This window comes from Cinclus cinclus, chromosome 36 (genome assembly GCF_963662255.1).
Source record: "Cinclus cinclus chromosome 36, bCinCin1.1, whole genome shotgun sequence".
In the NCBI taxonomy this organism is placed as follows: domain Eukaryota; kingdom Metazoa; phylum Chordata; class Aves; order Passeriformes; family Cinclidae; genus Cinclus; species Cinclus cinclus.
In genome coordinates, this window is record NC_085081.1 from 436,546 (window position 1) to 455,506 (window position 18,961).

Sequence of the window (18,961 nt, forward strand, 5' to 3'; positions counted from 1 at the left end):
TTTGTATTTTGGGTATTTGGGGTCATTCTGGGGTGGTTTTGGGGTATTTTTGGGTATTTGGGGTCATTCTGGGGTGTTTTGGGGTATTTGGGGTCATTCTGGGGTGTTTTGGGGTATTTTGTGTATTTGGGGTCATTCTGGGGTGTTTTGGGGTATTTGGGGTCATTCTGGGTGTTTTGGGGTATTTTTGGGTATTTGGGGTCATTCTGGGTGTTTTGGGTATTTTGGGTATTTGGGGTCATTCTGGGGTGTTTTGGGGTATTTGGGGTCATTCTGGGGTGTTTTGGGGTATTTTTGGGTATTTGGGGTCATTCTGGGGTGGTTTTGGGGTATTTGGGGTCATTCTGGGGTGGTTTTTGGGGGTCCCCAGGGGCGTGGGGTGCATTTTCTCCGAGATGGTGACGGGGCGGCCGCTGTTCCCCGGGGCCACCGTGGAGGAGCAGCTGCATTTCATCTTCCGCCTGCTGGGTAAACTGGGGGGACTGGGGGGGACTGGGGGGGGTTGGGGGGGTTGGGGGGGGTTTGGGGGGATTTGGGGAGCATTTGGGGGGGATTTGGGGGGGGCTTGGGGGGATTTGGGGAGGATTTGGGGGGATTTGGGGGGATTTGGGGAGGATTTTGGGGATTTGGGCGGGATTTGGGGGGGCTTGGGGGGATTTGGGGAGGGTTTGGGGGAGTTTGGGAGGGGTTTGGGGGGGATTTGGGGGGGTTTGGGGGGGATTTGGGGGGGGCTTGGGGGGATTTGGGGAGGATTTGGGGGGATTTGGGGAGGTTTGGGGGAGTTTGGGAGGGGTTTGGGGGGGATTTGGGGGAGTTTGGGGGGGGCTTGGGGGGATTTGGGGGAGTTTGGGGGGGTTTGGGGGAGTTTGGGAGGATTTGGGGAGGATTTGGGGGGAATTTGGGGGGGGCTTGGGGGGATTTGGGGGGGGCTTGGGGGGATTTGGGGGGGGCTTGGGGGGATTTGGGGAGGATTTGGGGGAATTTGGGGGGGGTTGGGGGGATTTGGGGGGATTTGGGGGAAATTTGGGGGGGATTTGGGGAGGATTTTGGGGATTTGGGGTGAATCTGGGGGGATTTGGGGATGTTCGGGGAAAATTTGGGAGGATTTGGGGAAATTTGGGCTGAATTTGGGTGAATTTGGGGGGGTTTGGGGGGCTTGGGGGGAATTTGGGGGGAATTTGGGGTGAATCCGGAGGGATTTGGGGGTGTTTGGAGAAAATTTGGGGGGGATTTGGGGGAAATTTGGGGGATTTGGGGGGGTTTGGGGTGAATTTGGGGGAAATTTGGGGGGGTTTGGGGATTTTGGGGGAAAATTTTCTTTAAATGAAAGGGATTTTATATAAAAATAAAAGGGATTTTATAGAAATTAAAGTAATTTTATATAAATTTAAATGACTTTATATCAATTAAAAAGAATTTTATATCAATTAAAAGGGATTTTATATCAATTAAAATGATTTTTATATCAATTAAAATGATTTTTATATCAATTAAAAACCGATTTTCTATCAATTAAAAACGATTTCGTATCAATTAAAAATGACTTTATATCAATTAAAAGGAATTTTCTATCAATTAAAATGATTTTTATACCAATTAAATTGATTTTTACATAATTAAAAAATGATTTTTATATCAATTAAAAACCGATTTTCTATCAATTAAAAGCGATTTTTATATCAATTAAATTGATTTTTACACAATTAAAAAATGATTTTTATATCAATTAAAAACCGATTTTCTATCAATTAAAAGCGATTTTTACATCAATTAAATTGATTTTTACACAATTAAAAAATGATTTTTATATCAATTAAAAACCGATTTTCCATCAATTAAAATGATTTTCATACCAATTAAATTGATTTTTACATAATTAAAAAATGATTTTTATATCAATTAAAAACCGATTTTCCATCAATTAAAATGATTTTCATACCAATTAAATTGATTTTTACATAATTAAAAAATGATTTTTATATCAATTAAAACCGATTTTCTATCAATTAAAAACGATTTCGTATCAATTAAAAATGACTTTATATCAATTAAAAGGAATTTTCTATCAATTAAAATGATTTTTATACCAATTAAATTGATTTTTACATAATTAAAAAATGATTTTTATATCAATTAAAAACCGATTTTCTCTCAAGAGATTTCGGGGCCATTTAAAGGGTTTGGTTTTTGCCTTCAATAAAAAAAAAAAAATCCCCAATTTTTGGGATCCCTGAACCCCGGGGGATTTCGGCGTTTCCGGGTTGGGGATTTGGGGGGAATTTTTTGGGTGGATCCCGAATTTTTGGATAGCGCTGACCCCTCCCCCCCCCCCCCGGTGTCCCCTTTTTTAGGGACCCCCACGGAGGAGACCTGGCCGGGCATCGGAGCCAACGCCGAGTTCCGGGCACAGAAATACCCGCGGTACCCGGGGGAGGAACTGCGGCAACACGCGGCAAGGTGTGGGACAGACGGACACACGGACGGGGGTGGGGGATGGGGGATGGGGACAGACGGACACACGGACGGGGGATGGGGGATGGGGGATGGGGACAGACGGACACACGGACGGGGGATGGGGGATGGGGGATGGGGACAGACGGACACACGGACGGGGGTGGGGGATGGGGACAGACGGACACACGGACGGGGGATGGGGGATGGGGGATGGGGACAGACGGACACACGGACGGGGGATGGGGGATGGGGGATGGGGACAGACGGACACACGGACGGGGGATGGGGGATGGGGGATGGGGGATGGGGACAGACGGAAACACGGACGGGGGATGGGGGATGGGGACAGACGGACACACGGACGGGGGATGGGGGATGGGGGATGGGGGATGGGGACAGACGGAAACACGGACGGGGGATGGGGGATGGGGACAGACGGACACACGGACGGGGGATGGGGGATGGGGACAGACGGACACACGGACGGGACGGGGGTGGGGGATGGGGACAGACGGACACACGGACGGGGGATGGGGGATGGGGGATGGGGGATGGGGACAGACGGACACACGGACGGGACGGGGGGTGGGGGATGGGGACAGACGGACACACGGACGGGACGGGGGGTGGGGGATGGGGACAGACGGACACACGGACGGGACGGGGGGTGGGGGATGGGGACAGACGGACACACGGACGGGACGGGGGGTGGGGGATGGGGACAGGGACACACGGACATGACGGGGCATGGGGGGACAGGGGGACAGGGGGACAGGGACGGGATGGGGGATGGGGGATGGGGAATGGGGGATGGGGACAGACAGACACACGGACGGGATGGGGGATGGGGGATGGGGACAGGGACACACAGACGGGACGGGGAGATGGGGGGATGGGGGGGACAGAGGGACAGGGGGAGAGCGGTGGCTTCTGAACCACAGGGGTGTCACCCATCCCTGTGTCACCTGTCCCTGTGTCACCTGTCCCTGTGTCACCTGTCCCAGTGTCACCTGTCCCTGTGTGTCACCTGTCCCAGTGTCACCTGTCCCTGTGTCACCTGTCCCTGTGTCACCTGTCCCAGTGTCACCTGTCCCAGTGTGTCACCTGTCCCAGTGTCACGTGTCCCTGTGTCACCTGTCCCAGTGTCACCTGTCCCTGTGTCACCTGTCCCTCTGTGTCACCTGTCCCAGTGTCACCTGTCCCTGTGTCACCTGTCCCAGTGTCACCTGTCCCTGTGTGTCACCTGTCCCTGTGTCACCTGTCCGTGTGTCACCTGTCCCAGTGTCACCTGTCCCTGTGTGTCACCTGTCCCAGTGTCACCTGTCCCTGTGTGTCACCTGTCCGTGTGTCACCTGTCCCTGTGTGTCACCTGTCCCAGTGTCACCTGTCCCTGTGTGTCACCTGTCCCTGTGTCAGCTGTCCCTGTGTCACCTGTTCCTGTGTCACCTGTCCCAGTGTCACCTGTCCCTGTGTGTCACCTGTCCCAGTGTCACCTGTCCCTGTGTGTCACCTGTCCCTGTGTGTCACCTGTCCGTGTGTCACCTGTCCCTGTGTGTCACCTGTCCCAGTGTCACCTGTCCCTGTGTCACCTGTCCCTGTCACCTGTCCCAGTGTCACCTGTCCCTGTGTGTCACCTGTCCCTGTGTGTCACCTGTCCCTGTGTGTCACCTGTCCCAGTGTCACCTGTCCCAGTGTCACCTGTCCCTGTGTCACCTGTCCCTGTGTCACCTGTTCCTGTGTCACCTGTCCCAGTGTCACCTGTCCCTGTGTGTCACCTGTCCCCCCGTTACATTCTGGGCCTCCTGACTCTCTTTGTCCCCCAGGCTGGACCAGGACGGTGCCGATCTCCTGGGGCAGCTGCTGCAGGTGAGGTGGGCGTGGCCCACACTGACCCCACCCCTCCCCTTTGGCCCCGCCCCACGTGACCTCACCCTGCCCCAACGGGGCGTGGCCTCCCCACGGGCGCGGCTCCCTGTGGGGCGGGGCGAGGTGAGGCCACGCCCGTTTTGGGGTGTGTCCCGCCTGCGGGCGTGGCCTGACGGGGCGGGGCAGTTCGAGGGGCGGCGGCGGCTGCCGGCGGCGGAGGCCATGGGACACGCCTTCTTCAGGAGCCTGGGGCCGCGCGTCAGCGCCCTGCCCGACAGTGAGTGGGCGGGGCCGGGGGCGGGGCCTCGCCTGGGCGGGGCACTGTGGGGGTGGAGTTTTCATGGGTGTGGCACTGGAGGGTGGGGCTTGATGTGGGCGGGGCACCGGGGGTGGGATCTGGGATGAGGCGCTGGGGGTGGGGCTTTGTATGGGTGGGGCACTGGGGGAGGGGCTTTGCATGGGTAGGACTCAGGACTGGGCGGGGCAGTGAGGGCGGGGCTTCATATGGGTGTGGCACTGGGGGCAGGGCTTCGTGTGGGTGTGGCACTGTGGGGGTGGGGTATTGGGAGGGTGGAGCACGGGGGGTGGGGCTTCGCATGGGTGGGGCACCGTAAGGGTGGGGCACTGGGGAGGCGGGGCTTCACAGACGTGGAGTGTTGGGGGCGGGGCTTAATATGGGTGTGGCTCGGGGGGATGGTTTGGCGCATTGGGGCGGGGTTTCATATGGGTGGGGCATTGTGGGGGTGGAGCAATGTGGGTGGGGCTTCATAGGGGTGGGGCGCTATGGGTGTGGCTGTGGGCGGGGCTTTGCGTGGGGCACAGTGGGAGTCGCGTGGGCGCGGGTTTGGGGAGGGGCTTCACATGGGTGTGGCCGTGGGGGTGGGGCTTAACCTTAAACACCCGGGATCTACAAATCAGGGGGCGTGGTTTTCTAGTGGGTGTGGTTTGTGCGACCACACCCCCTTCTTTATGGGACCCTCCCCTTGATGTGGGGTCCCGTCCCCCCCAAATCCCCCCCAAATCCCCCCCAAATCCCCCCCAGCCACGTCCATCTTCGCGCTGAAGGAAATCCAGCTGCAGAAGGAGCCGGGGCTGCGCTCGGCGCCCCTGCCCCCCACAGGTCTGCACCCCGAAAACGGGACCCCGAACCCCAAAAACGGGACCCTGAACCCCAAAATGGGACCCTGAACCCCAAAAACGGGACCCCGAACCCCAAAATGGGACCCTGAACCCCAAAAACGGGACCCCGAACCCCAAAATGGGACCCTGAACCCCAAAAACGGGACCCCGAACCCCAAAATGGGACCCCGAACCCCAAAAACGGGACCCTGAACCCCAAAAACGGGACCCTGAACCCCGAAACTGCCTGAACCCCAAAAACGGGACCCTGAACCCCAAAAACGGGACCCTGAACCCCGAAACTGCCTGAACCCCAAAAACGGGACCCTGAACCCCAAAAACGGGACCCCGAACCCCGAAACTGCCTGAACCCCAAAAACGGGACCCCGAACCCCAAAATGGGACCCTGAACCCCAAAAACGGGACCCTGAACCCCAAACACGGGACCCCCGAACCCCAAAATGGGACCCCGAACCCCAAAATGGGACCCTGAACCCCAAAAACGGGACCCCGAACCCCAAAATGGGACCCTGAACCCCAAAAACGGGACCCCGAACCCCAAAATGGGACCCTGAACCCCAAAAACGGGACCCCGAACCCCAAAATGGGACCCTGAACCCCAAAAACGGGACCCCGAACCCCAAAATGGGACCCCGAACCCCAAAATGGGACCCTGAACCCCAAAATGGGACCCTGAACCCCAAAAACGGGACCCCGAACCCCAAAATGGGACCCTGAACCCCAAAAACGGGACCCCGAACCCCAAAAACGGGACCCCGAACCCCGAAACTGCCTGAACCCCAAAAACGGGACCCCGAACCCCAAAATGGGACCCTGAACCCCAAACACGGGACCCCGAACCCCAAAAACGGGACCCCGAACCCCAAAAACGGGACCCTGAACCCCAAAAACGGGACCCTGAACCCCAAACACGGGACCCCCGAACCCCAAAATGGGACCCCGAACCCCAAAATGGGACCCTGAACCCCAAAATGGGACCCTGAACCCCAAAAACGGGACCCCGAACCCCAAAATGGGACCCTGAACCCCAAACACGGGACCCTGAACCCCAAAAACGGGACCCCGAACCCCAAAAACGGGACCCTGAACCCCAAAAACGGGACCCTGAACCCCAAACACGGGACCCCCGAACCCCAAAATGGGACCCCGAACCCCAAAATGGGACCCTGAACCCCAAAATGGGACCCTGAACCCCAAAAACGGGACCCCGAACCCCAAAATGGGACCCTGAACCCCAAAAACGGGACCCCGACCCCCAAAATGGGACCCTGAACCCCAAAAACGGGACCCTGAACCCCAAAATGGGACCCTGAACCCCAAAATGGGACCCTGAACCCCAAAAACGGGACCCCGAACCCCAAAAACGGGACCCCCGAACCCCGAAAATGGGACCCCGAACCCCAAAATGGGACCCTGAACCCCAAAAACGGGACCCCGAACCCCGAAATGGGACCCTGAACCCCAAAAACGGGACCCCGAACCCCGAAATTGCCTGAACCCCAAAAACGGGACCCCGAACCCCAAAAACGGGACCCCGAACCCCAAAAACGGGACCCCCGAACCCCAAAATGGGACCCCGAACCCCAAAAACGGGACCCCGAACCCCAAAAACCTCCTGAACCCCAAAAACGGGACCCCGAACCCCGAAATGGGACCCTGAACCCCAAAAACGGGACCCCGAACCCCGAAATGGGACCCTGAACCCCAAAAACGGGACCCTGAACCCCAAAAACGGGACCCCGAACCCCGAAATGGGACCCCGAACCCCAAAAACGGGACCCCGAACCCCAAAAACCTCCTGAACCCCAAAAACGGGACCCCGAACCCCGAAATGGGACCCCGAACCACGAAAACGGGACCCCGAACCCCAAAAACCTCCTGAACCCCAAAATGGGACCCCAAAAACCCCAAAAAAACGCCCTAAACCCACCCAGATTTTGGGGTGTTTTGGGGGGTATTCGGGGGATATTTTGGGGTTATTTTTAAGGTGGTTTTGGGGTAAATTGGAGGAATTTTTGGGGTAATTTTGAGGAGATTTTGGGGTAATTTTGAGGAGATTTTGAGGAGATTTTGGGGTAATTTTGAGGTGATTTTGGGGTAATTTTGAGGTGATTTTGGGGTAATTTTGAGGTAATTTTGGGGTAATTTTGGGGTAATTTTGGGGTGATTTTGGGGTAATTTTGAGTTGATTTTAGGGGATATTTTTAAGGCATTTTTGGGGTATTTTTGAGGGTGATTTTGGGGGATTTTTGGGTTATTTTTTTTTTCCTGACCTTTTTTGTTTGTTTTTTCGGTTTTGTTTTTTTTTTTTTTTGGTTTTGTTTTTATTTTTTTCTTTTTTAGGTTCTTCCTCCTTCCGGGTGCTCGACACCGAATTTTGACGTTGAGCAGGTGAAGACCCCCCCCCAAAAAAAATAAAGTAAAATAAAATAAAATAAAGTAAAATAAATTAAAAAAATAAAATAAAATAAAATAAATAAAATAAAATAACATAAAATAACAAAAATAAAATAAAATAACATGAAATAAAATAAAAAATAAAATAACATAAAAAAAAATAAATAAAATAAAATAGCATAAAGTAAAATAAAATAAATAAAATAAAATAGCATAAAGTAAAATAAAATAAAATAAAATAAAATAAATAAAATAACATAAAATAAAATGAAATAAAATATAAAATAAAATAATATAAAATAAAATAAAATAAATAAAATAAAATAAAACAACATAAAATAAAATTAATTAAATAAATAAATAACATAAAATAGCATAAAATAAAATAAATAAAATAAAATAAAATAAAATAAAATAATAAAATAAAATAACATAAAATAAAATGAAATAAAATAACAAAATAAAATGAAATAAAAATAAAATAAAATAAAATAAAATAAAATAAAAAGTGATCCCAAAATTGGGGGTGGGGCAACACCTTTGAGAAATAACCCCCAAAAATCCCCCCCCAAAAAAAAAAAAAAAAAACCCCAAAAACCCCAAAATGCAGGAAAATGCCCCAAAACTGAGACTTCCTAAAAATGGGGACCCCCAAACTCCAGAGCAGCCCCTCCCCCCCCTTTAAATTTGGGGTTCAGGAAAAAAAAAATCAACTGCGGGAACCCCAAAAATGGAGCGATGAAATTCGGGGCTTTGGGGATTTTCTTCTTTTCTTGGGGTTTTTTCTTTTTTTGGGGGATTTTTCTTTTTTTGGGGGATTTTTCTTTTTTTGGATTTTTTTTGGTTTTTTTTTTTTCCTTTTTTGGGTTTTTTTTGGGGGATTTTTTTTTTTTGGGGGGGGGTTTGGGTTTTTTTTTTTTCTTTTTTGGGGTTTTCTTTTTGGGTTTTTTTTGGGTATTTTGGGTTTTTTTTTTCTTTTTTTGGGGGATATTTTTGGGGTTTTTTGGGGGGCTTTTTGGGTTTTTTTTCTTTTTTTGGGGGATTTTTCTTTTTTGGGGGATTTTTCTTTTTTTGGATTTTTTTTTGGTTTTTTTTTTCCTTTTTTGGGTTTTTTTTGGGGGATTTTTTTTTTTTTTTTGGGGGGGTTTGGGGTTTTTTTTTTTTCTTTTTTGGGGGATTTTTCTTGGGTTTTTTTTCGGTATTTTGGGGTTTTTTTTTCTTTTTTGGGGGATATTTTTGGGGTTTTTTGGGGTTTTTTTGTTTTTTTTTTCTTTTTTTGGGGATATTTTTGGGGTTTGTTTTTTTTTCTTTTTTTTGGGGATATTTTTGAGTTGTTTTTTGTTTTTAACTCTTTCCTCTCCCCACAGCCTCGGGACTGCTGCTGCACCCCCCCCCCCCCCCCTTCCCCAGGACCCCCCACCCCAAATTTGGGGTCGGGGTGGGGGGGGGGGTGACTCCAAAAGCGGGGTTCGGCCTCCAAAAATGTTGGGGACGCCCCAAAATTCCAAGTCGGGGGGGGGGAGGGGGGGGGTCCTTGGACCGCTGACCCCTCCCCCCCACCCCCCCAAAAAAAAAAACAATTCCCCTCCCCCCCCTCTGAGGAAGTGCTGCTGGATTTTGGGGGGGAGGGGTTTCACATGGGACCCCCCATTGTGGGGGGGTCTGGGGTGGGGGTGGGGGAAGGAATTTGGGGTCTCCCCCCCCCATTTTTTTTTGGGGGGGGGGTCTTTCCCCCTCCCCCTCCCCCCAATTTATTTTGAGTTTTATTTTTTCAAGGCAATATTTAAAATCAGAGTCTATAGGGGCCCCTCCCCCCAGGGCGGGGCCTGCAGGGGGCGGGGCCTGATGGGGGAGGGGCCAAGGCAGGGGTGGGGGAGGGGAGCGCCCATGCCCCTTTGAGGTTACTCGGGGGTTGCTCACACTTTGCTCCAAGGTTGTTCACACTTTACTCCAGGGTTACTCCAGGGTTACTCCGACTTTACTCCCAGGCTGCTCCCACGTTACTCCAAGGTTACTCCAGGGTTACTCCGACTTTACTCCCAGGCTGCTCCCACGTTACTCCAAGGTTACTCCAGTTTCACTCACACTTTACTCCCAGTCCGGTCCCACTTCACTCCAGGGTTCCTCCAACTTTACTCCAAGGTTGCTCACGCTTTACTCTGGGGGCACCCCCAGGTTACTCCAGGGTTACCCACATTTTACTCCAAGCTTGTTCCCACTTTACTCCAGGGTTACTCAGACTTTACTCCAAGGATGGTCTCACTTTGCTCTGTGGTTACCCCCGGGTTACTTTAGGGTTACTCAGACTTTACTCCCGGGTTGCTCCCACTTCACTCTGGGGGTACCCCTGGGTTACTCCAGAGTTACTCCGACTTTACTCCGAGGCAGCTCAGGCCCAGCTCTGTGGCCACAACTGCCCTACTCCAGCCTTACTCCACGACTACTCGGCCTCTTCTCGCTCCTCGGCTTCTACTCTCGATGACTCCGCAGTTACTCCGCAGCTACTCCGCAGTTACTCCGAGCTTTCTCAGCACTTCCATCGAGGCTGCTCAGGACTCGGCTCCTACGCAGATTTTACTCTGGAGTTACTCCCGGCCAGGGCGGGGCCTTTACTCACACGTTCCTCAGTCCCTGTTCGGATCTTACTTCAGCCTTGGAGATCCTTACTCTGAGTTTACTCCGAGGTTACTCGGAGTTTACTCAGCCTCCGAAGTGCTCGGGACTTACTCCAGCCTCCCGCGGCTCCTTACTCCGGCCTTGCTCAGCTCCCCCTTTTGTGTTGTTGCCGCTCCTTCGGCGCTACTCACACTTTACTCCACTCCCTTGGATCCTCTTTGCCTTCGCTCCGCACTTACTCCGTCGTTACTCGGAGATTACCCGGCCTTTACTCGGAGATTACTCGGCCTTTACTCGGGGGTTACTCTGCCGTTACTCAGAGATTGCTCGGCCTTTACTTAGAGGTTACTAAGCTCCTGCTTGGAGTTCACTCAGAGCTTACTTGGCCTTTACTCGGAGATTGCTCAGTCCTTGCTCGGAGGTTACTCGGCCATTACTTGGAGGTTACTCGGCCTGTACTTGGAGTTTACTCAGAGCTTACTCAGCCTTTACTCGGAGCTTACTTGTCCATTACTCAGAGGTTACTCAGCCCCGGATCTTGACATTACTCAGACTCTCGCACAGCTGGGAGGGATCAGTCCCTACTCAGGAGTTACTCAGTCCTTACTCCGAGATCACTCAGCCACCGTTTCGCTCTCGTCGCCGCGCCGGGGCTGACCCGACGCTACTCCAGGGTTACTCATGGCTTACTCCAGGGTGAATGTTTTTCTCCGGGATTGTTCGTGTTTTACTCCAGGATTACTCACGTTTTACTCCAGAGTTACGGTCTACTGAAGTGACGTCTTGCTGTGAGGTGGTTTTACCCCGGGGTTACCTTCACTTTACTCCAGTGCGATGTTTTACTCCAAGGTGACTCCTTTTACTCCAGGGTTACTCACACTTTCCTCTGGGGTTACTCACATTTTACTCTGTGGCAACTCGGATTTTTTCCAGTGTTACTCACACTTTGCTCCAGGGTTACACAGACTTTACTCTGAGGTGACTCAGATTTTACTCTGGGGTTACTCACACCTTACTCTCGGGTTACTCCCATCTCCCACAAAGGACACTCTGCACACCCTGGGTGCTCCAGGGTTGCCCAGACTTTACTCTTGGGTTACACAGACTTTACTCTGGGGTTAATCACACTTTACCCCAAGTTTACTCAGACTTTACTCCAGAGATACTCACACTTGACTCTGGGGTTCCTCACACTTTACTCCAAGGCTTTTTACACTTGACTCTGGGGTTCCACAGACTTTACTCCCAAGATACTCACACTTTACTCTGGGGTTACTCCGACTTTACTCCTGGCTTACCCACACTTTACTCTGGGGCTACTCAGACTTTACTCCGAGTTTACTGAGACTTTACCCCAAGGTTACTCAGACTTTACTCTGGGGTTACTCCCCCTCCCCCCCCCACTCAGGATCCCCCTTCCCCTGCCCCTCCCCCCTCCCTATACATGGTGGGGGCGGGGCCTTTACACGGGGGGAGGGGCCCAGAGAGCCCCGCCCCCTTTGTGACGTCAGGGCGAGGGAGGGGCGTGGGCGGGGCCGCGGCGTTTCGGTTGTGACGGGAACGGAGCGGAATAAAAACCGAAATCCCTGCCCCAAAAACGGCACCGGGACCCCAAAAACAGCACCGGGACCCCAAAAACGGCACCGGGACCCCAAAAATGGCACCGGGAACCCTAAAAAAGGCACCGGGGGTGACCCCAAAAACGGCACCGGGACCCCAAAAACGGCACCGGGACCCCAAAAACGGCACCGGGAACCCTAAAAAAGGCACCGGGGGTGACCTCAAAAACGGCACTGGGGGACCCCAAAAACGGTACCGGGAACCCACAAATGGCACCGGGGGGGACCCCAAAATTGCCATTGGGACCCCAAAAACGGCACCGGGAACCCAAAACATCCTCACGATCCCCCAAAATATCACCTGGAACCACCCCCCCGGGAATCCTCAAACATAACCGGGACCCCCAAAATATCCCCGGGAACCCCAAAACGTCCCCGCCACCCCCCCCCCGCCCCAGCTTTCAGCCATTCCACGCGGTTTCCTTTCCCCCCCCTCCTTCCTCCCGCCCCAATGGTCTCGTCCACGCGCGCGGAGGGCGGGGCCGGAGCGCTCAGCCAATGGCGTGGCGGCGCGGGCGGTCACGTGGGGCGTGGCCGCTTAAAACGCGCGGGGCGTGGCGGGCGCGGCTGCAGTCGGGGCCCGCTCGGCGCCGCTCGGGTAAGTGTGGGCCACTCGTATCGCCACTCTTCCGACATTTCCCCTTCTTTCTATCGCGATAATCGTGGGTTTAGTCGCTGTCGGGTCGCACTTTTCCCTCTCTCTCTCTCTTCCTCTCCGTTCTTTTTCCCGCCTCGGCGCTCTGAGGGCCGCGCGGGGTTGGCGCATGCGCGTGTGGGAGGCGGGAGCGGCACTTCCGGGGACGCCCACGTGGCTTTGGGGGAAGGGAGCCACGTGGGGCTCACGTGACGTCATTAAAGCGCCGGAAATGCTCGGTGACGTCATCACGAGGAGCCGGCGAGGAGCGATGGCGTCTCAAAGCGGGGGGGGGGGGGGGGTTCTGCAAAAATGGGGATTCCTGTGGGGGGGTGGGGTGTGTGACGTCAGAAATGCTGCGTCCCCAGGTTTCAACGTCACCGCAGGGGCAGGGCCCCGACTTATGACGTCACGGCCGCCCCCGCCCCCCCACGCATGGCGGCGGAGGAGGGGAAGTTGTTCGTGGGGGGCCTCAACTACGACACGGACGAGCAGGGCCTGGAGCAGCATTTCAGCTCCTTCGGGCCCATCTCGGAGGGTGAGAGCAAAATTCCCACCTGGGGGACCCGGAAACTGCTCCGAGACAGCCAAAAAGTGCCCCGGGACACCCAAAAACTGCTCTGGGGGATCCAAAATCTGATCTGGGACACCCAAAAACTGCCCTGGGACACCCAAAAACTGCTCTGGGGGATCCGAAATCTGATTTGGGACACCCAAAAACTACCCTGGGACACCCAAAAACTGATCTGGGGGATCCGAAATCTGAGCTGGGACACCCAAAAACTGCTCTGGGGGATCCGAAATCTGATCTGGGACACCCAAAAACTACCCTGGGACACCCAAAAACTGATCTGGGGGATCCGAAATCTGATCTGGGACACCCAAAAACTGCTCTGGGACACCCAAAATCTGATCTGGGGGATCCGAAATCTCATCTGGGGGATCAAAAACTGCTCCGAGACACCCAAAAAGTGCCCTGGGACACCCAAAATCTGATCTGCGGGATCCGAAATCTGATCTGGGACACCCAAAAATTGATCTGGGGGACCCAAAATCTGATTTGGGGGATCAAAAACTGCTCCAAGACACCCAAAATCTGACCTGGGGGATCCAAAAATTGATCTGGGACACCCAAAAACTGCTCTGGGGGACCCAAAATGTGATCTGGGACACCCAAAAACTGATCTGGGGGATCTGAAATCTCATCTGGGACACCCAAAAATTGATCTGGGACACCCCAAAATCTGCTCTGGGGTATCCAAAAATTGATCTGGGGGACCCAAAATCTGATTTGGGGGATCAAAATCTGCTCTGGGGGATCCAAAATCTCATCTGGGACACCCAAAAACTCACCTGGGACACCCCAAATCCCCCCTGGAATCCCCAAATATTTCAGGCACCCCAATCTTTCCCCGTCATCTTCCACCAAAAAATTCTCTGGAACGCCCCAAATGAATTTTTTGGGGTTTTTAAAACTCTCTTGGAATTTTTCTGGGAGTCACCAAAATTTGTTGGAGCACCCCAAAATTCCACTTTGGGACGCTCCCAAATTCCTTTCTGGGATCTTTTTTTTTTTTTTTCTTTTTTTCCCCCTCTCTGAATTTTCTAGAACTTTCCAGCACCCCCTGGAATGCCCCAAATCCCAACCTGGGACACCCCAAATCCCAACCTGGGACACCCCAAATCCCAAACTGGGACACCCCAAATCCCAATCTGGGACACCCCAAATCCCAAACTGGGACGCCCCAAATCCCAAACTGGGACACCCCAAATCCCAAACTGGGACGCCCCAAATCCCAACCTGGGACACCCCAAATCCTAAACTGGGACACCCCAAATCCCAAACTGGGACACCCCAAATCCCAAACTGGAACACCCCAAATCCGAAACTGGGACACCCCAAATCCCAACCTGGGACACCCCAAATCCCAAACTGGAACACCCCAAATCCGAAACTGGGACACCCCAAATCCCAACCTGGGACACCCCAAATCCCAACCTGGGACGCCCCAAATCCCAAACTGGGACACCCCAAATCCCAACCTGGGACACCCCAAATCCCAAACTGGGACGCCCCAAATCCCAAACTGGGACACCCCAAATCCGAAACTGGGACACCCCAAATCCGAAACTGGGACACCCCAAATCCCAAACTGGGACGCCCCAAATCCCAAACTGGAACACCCCAAATCCCAAATCCCAACCTGGGACACCCCAAATCCCAAATCCCAAACTGGGACACCCCAAATCTTTCCCTTGTATCAATCCCCACCTCAAACCCTCCTGTGACCCCTCCCCCCCCACTCCCACCCCCCAATAAAAAAACCCCAAAAACCCCAAATCTTTTCCTCTCTCCTCCAACTTTGAACATTCATTTCAAACCAAAGCCCCTCCTTGGCTCCAAATCCCATTTTTGGGGGGTCCCGAAGGTGCCCCCCCCCCCGTCCCAGGGGGATTTGGGGGTTCCCAGCCCCTCTGAACCCCGATTTTCCCCAGTGGTGGTGGTGAAGGACAGGGAGACCCAACGGTCCCGAGGCTTCGGCTTCGTCACCTTCGCCAACCCCGAGCACGCCAGCGACGCCATGCAGGCCATGAACGGGGAGGTGGGGGCACCTGGGGGCACCTGGGGGCACCTGGGGGGCACCTGGGGGGGTTTGGGGTCACCTGGGGGGCACCTGGGGGGCACCTGGGGGCACCTGGGGGGGATTGGGGCACCTGGGGGGCACCTGGGGGGGATTGGGGCACCTGGGGGGCACCTGGGGGGCACCTGGGGGGGTTTGGGGTCACCTGGGGGGCACCTGGGGGGCACCTGGGGGGCACCTGGGGGGGATTGGGGCACCTGGGGGCACCTGGGGGGCACCTGGGGGCACCTGGGGGGCACCTGGGGGGGTTTGGGGTCACCTGGGGGGCACCTGGGGGCACCTGGGGGGCACCTGGGGGGGTTTGGGGTCACCTGGGGGGCACCTGGGGGGCACCTGGGGGGGATTGGGGCACCTGGGGGGCACCTGGGGGGCACCTGGGGGGTTAGGGGGCACCTGGGGGGGTTTGGGGTCACCTGGGGGGCACCTGGGGGGCACCTGGGGGGGTTTGGGGTCACCTGGGGGGCACCTGGGGGGGATTGGGGCACCTGGGGGGCACCTGGGGGGCACCTGGGGGGGATTGGTGGCACCTGGGGGGGTTTGGGTCACCTGGGGGTCACCTGGGGGGCACCTGGGGGGGATTGGGGCACCTGGGGGGCACCTGGGGGGGTTTGGGGGTCACCTGGGGGGTGTGGGGGTCACCTGGGGGGGTTTGGGGCACCTGGGGGCACCCAACGGGATTTAGGGCACTCGGGGGGGGCTGGGGCGTGGCAGGAAGTGCTCGTGGTGACCCCAGAGTGTCCCCGTGCTGCCCCCAGTTAACCCCAGTTCTCCCCAGTTGCCCCCAGTTGCTCCCAGTTAACCCCAGTTCTCCCCAGTGCCTGGACGGGCGCCAGATCCGCGTTGACCACGCCGGGAAATCTCCCCGGGGGGCCCGGGGGGGCTACGGGGGCAACCGGGGCCGGGGCCGGGGCTACGGCCGAGGTGAGGGGGGGGGTTTGGGGTGCGGGGGGTTTGGGGTTTGGGGTCCTGGGTTTGGGGTTTGGGGTGCTGGGTTTGGGAGGTTTGGGGTCCTGGGTTTGGGGTGCGGGGTTTGGGGTTTGGGGTCCTGGGTTTGGGGTGCGGGGTTTGGGGTTTGGGGGGTTTGGGGTGTGGGGGGTTTGAGTCCTGGGTCTGGGGTCTGGGGTTTGGGGGGTTTGGGGGGTTTGAGGTTTGAGGGGTTTGGGGTTTGAGGGGTTTGGGGTCCTGGGTTTGGGGTTTGGGGGATTTGGGATCCTGGGTTTGGGAGGTTTGGGATTTGGGGGATTTGGGGTTTGGGGGATTTGGGATGTTTGGGGTTTGGGGGGTTTGGGGTGTGGGGGGTTTGGGTCCTGGGTCTGTGGTCTGGGGTTTGGGGGGTTTGGGGGATTTGGGGGGTTTGGAGTTTTTGGGGTTTGGGATCCTGGGTTTGGGGGATTTGGGATGTTTGGGGGGTTTGGGAACTCAGGAGTTTGGGGGGTTTGGGGTCCTGGGTTTAGGGTTTGGGGTGTGGGGGATTTGGGGTTAGGGAACTCAGGGGTTTGGGATCTTGGAGGTTTGGGGTTTGGGGTCTCAGGTTGGGCGTTTGGGATCCTGGGGTTTGGGATCTCAGGGGTTTGGGGTGTCTGGGGTTTGGGATCCTGGGTTTGGAGGAATTTGGGATTTGAGTGTTTTGGGGGGTTTGGGATCCTGGGTTTGAGATTTGGCAACTCAGGGGTTTGGGGTTTTTGGGGTTTGGGAACTCAGGGGTTTGGGGTTTGGGATCCTGGGTTTGAGATTTGGGAACTCAGGGGTTTGGGATTTTCAGGGATTGGGGTTTGGGATTTCAGGGATTTGGGGTTTGGAGGAACTTGGGGTTTGAATATTTTGCGGGGTTTGTGATCTGGGGTTTGGGGTTCAGGCTCTGAGGTTTGGAGGTTTTGGGGGTTTGGGGATTTGGGGTGTTTGGGGTTTGGCTTTTGGGGTGGGAAGCTCTGCAGTCCCAGATGGAATTTAGGGTTTGGGACGAGAAGATTTTGGGGGCAGTTTTGTGATTTGGGGCGGGAGGATTTCAGGATTTCTGGGCTGTTTCCACCAATGGTTTTTTTTTGTTTGTTTGGTTTTTTTTTGTTTTTCTGGGGTTTTCTTTTTCTCTTTTTTTTTCTCCAATCCCATAAAATTTGGGGTTTTCCTGCAGGAGGAGGCGACCGTGGCTACGGGGGTCGCTACGACGGACGCAGCGGGGGCGGCTACGGGGGGGGGTCCCGGGACTACGGCGGCCGGTGAGGACCTGGGGGTGGGGAGGGTCCGGGGGTCGTGGGGAGGGGGCTGGGGGGGATTTGGGGAAGGGTCCCGGGGGGAGCTGGGGGGGATTTGGGGGTTTGGGGAAGGGTCCCTGGGGGGGGTCTGGGGGGATTTGGGGGTTTGGGGAAGGGTCCCGGGGGGGTCTGGGGGGATTTGGGGGTTTGGGGAAGGGTCCCTGGTGGGGGTCTGGGGGGATTTGGGGGTTTGGGGAAGGGTCCCGGGGGGAGCTGGGGGGGATTTGGGGGTTTGGGGAAGGGTCCCTGGTGGGGGTCTGGGGGGGATTTGGAGGTTTGGGGAAGGGTCCCGGGGGGGTCTGGGGGGATTTGGGGGTTTGGGAAGGGTCCCTGGTGGGGGTCTGGGGGGGATTTGGGGGTTTGGGGAAGGGTCCCTGGGGGGGGTCTGGGGGGATTTGGGGGTTTGGGGAAGGGTCCCGGGGGCAGCTGGGGGGGATTTGGGAGTCTTGGGGGGGATGGGGGGATTTGGGGGTCATGGGGAGGGGTCTGGGGGGATTTGGGGGTCTGGGGGGGCGCTGGGGGGGATTTGGTGATTTGGGGGTCTGGGGGGGGGCTGGGGGTCGTGGGGAGGGGTCTGGGGGGGGTATTGGGGTAGATTTGGGGGGTCCTGGGGAGGGATTTGGGGGGGGGCTGGGAGGGGATTGAAGGTTTTTGGGGGGGGTCCCCCTGGGTGTTTTTTGGGATCTCTCCCAGCTATTTCTGGGATCCTCCCCGTGGTTTTTTGGGGTCCCCCCCCGTGGTTTTTGGGGTCCCCTGTGGTTTTTGGGGTCCCCTGTGGTTTTTGGGGTCCCCCCCGTGTGTTTTTGGGGTCCCCCTGAGCCCAGCCCCCTCCCCACAGCACCCAGGGCGGTTTTGGCGAGCGCTTCCCCTCGGCCTCGTACAGAGACAACTACGACAACTGAGGTAGGGACGGGGGCACGGGGGGACCCCAAAAACCACAGGGGGACCCCAAAACTGACCGGGGGACCCCAAAAACCACAGGGGACCCAAAAACCACAGGGGGACCCCAAAACTGACCGGGGGGACCCCAAAAACCACAGGGGGACCCCAAAACTGACCGGGGGACCCCAAAACTGACCGGGGTCACCCCAAAACTGACCGGGGGACCCTAAAACTGATCGGGGTCACCCAAAACTGACCGGGGTCACCCCAAAACTGACCGGGGGACCCTAAAACTGACCGGGGTCACCCCAAAAACGGCCGGGGGACCCCAAAAACTGATCGGGGTCACCCCAAAACTGACCAGGGTCACCCCAAAACTGACCGGTGGACCCCCAAATACTGATCGGGGGGACCCCAAAAACTGATCGGGGGGACCCCAAAAGGGACTGGGGGGACCCC

General features: G+C 55.4%; 2 protein-coding genes across 3 annotated transcripts; both read left to right on the plus strand.

The window, feature by feature from the left end:
* The first annotated feature begins 362 nt into the window (after positions 1–362).
* On the plus strand, positions 363–11,232 carry LOC134055950 (cyclin-dependent kinase 16-like). Of its 2 annotated transcripts, none has more exons than XM_062512422.1 (7): positions 363–468; positions 2,352–2,457; positions 4,278–4,320; positions 4,507–4,597; positions 5,363–5,440; positions 7,804–7,851; positions 9,812–11,232. In XM_062512422.1, exons 1-6 carry the CDS (start codon positions 396–398, stop codon positions 7,839–7,841), a joined length of 429 nt encoding a protein of 142 aa, XP_062368406.1. In that variant the 5' UTR covers positions 363–395; the 3' UTR covers positions 7,842–7,851; positions 9,812–11,232. The 2 variants fall into 2 exon arrangements, with proteins under 2 accessions (XP_062368406.1, XP_062368405.1); XM_062512421.1 differs by lacking the exon at positions 9,812–11,232 and adding an exon at positions 9,225–9,290.
* Positions 11,233–12,646: 1,414 nt separating this feature from the next.
* On the plus strand, positions 12,647–18,947 carry RBM3 (RNA binding motif protein 3). Its single transcript, XM_062512366.1, has 6 exons — positions 12,647–12,690; positions 13,095–13,264; positions 15,223–15,329; positions 16,184–16,289; positions 17,500–17,584; positions 18,459–18,947. The coding sequence occupies exons 2-6, from the start codon at positions 13,162–13,164 to the stop codon at positions 18,520–18,522; spliced, it is 465 nt and encodes a 154-aa protein (XP_062368350.1). The 5' UTR covers positions 12,647–12,690; positions 13,095–13,161; the 3' UTR covers positions 18,523–18,947.
* Positions 18,948–18,961: the final 14 nt, after the last annotated feature.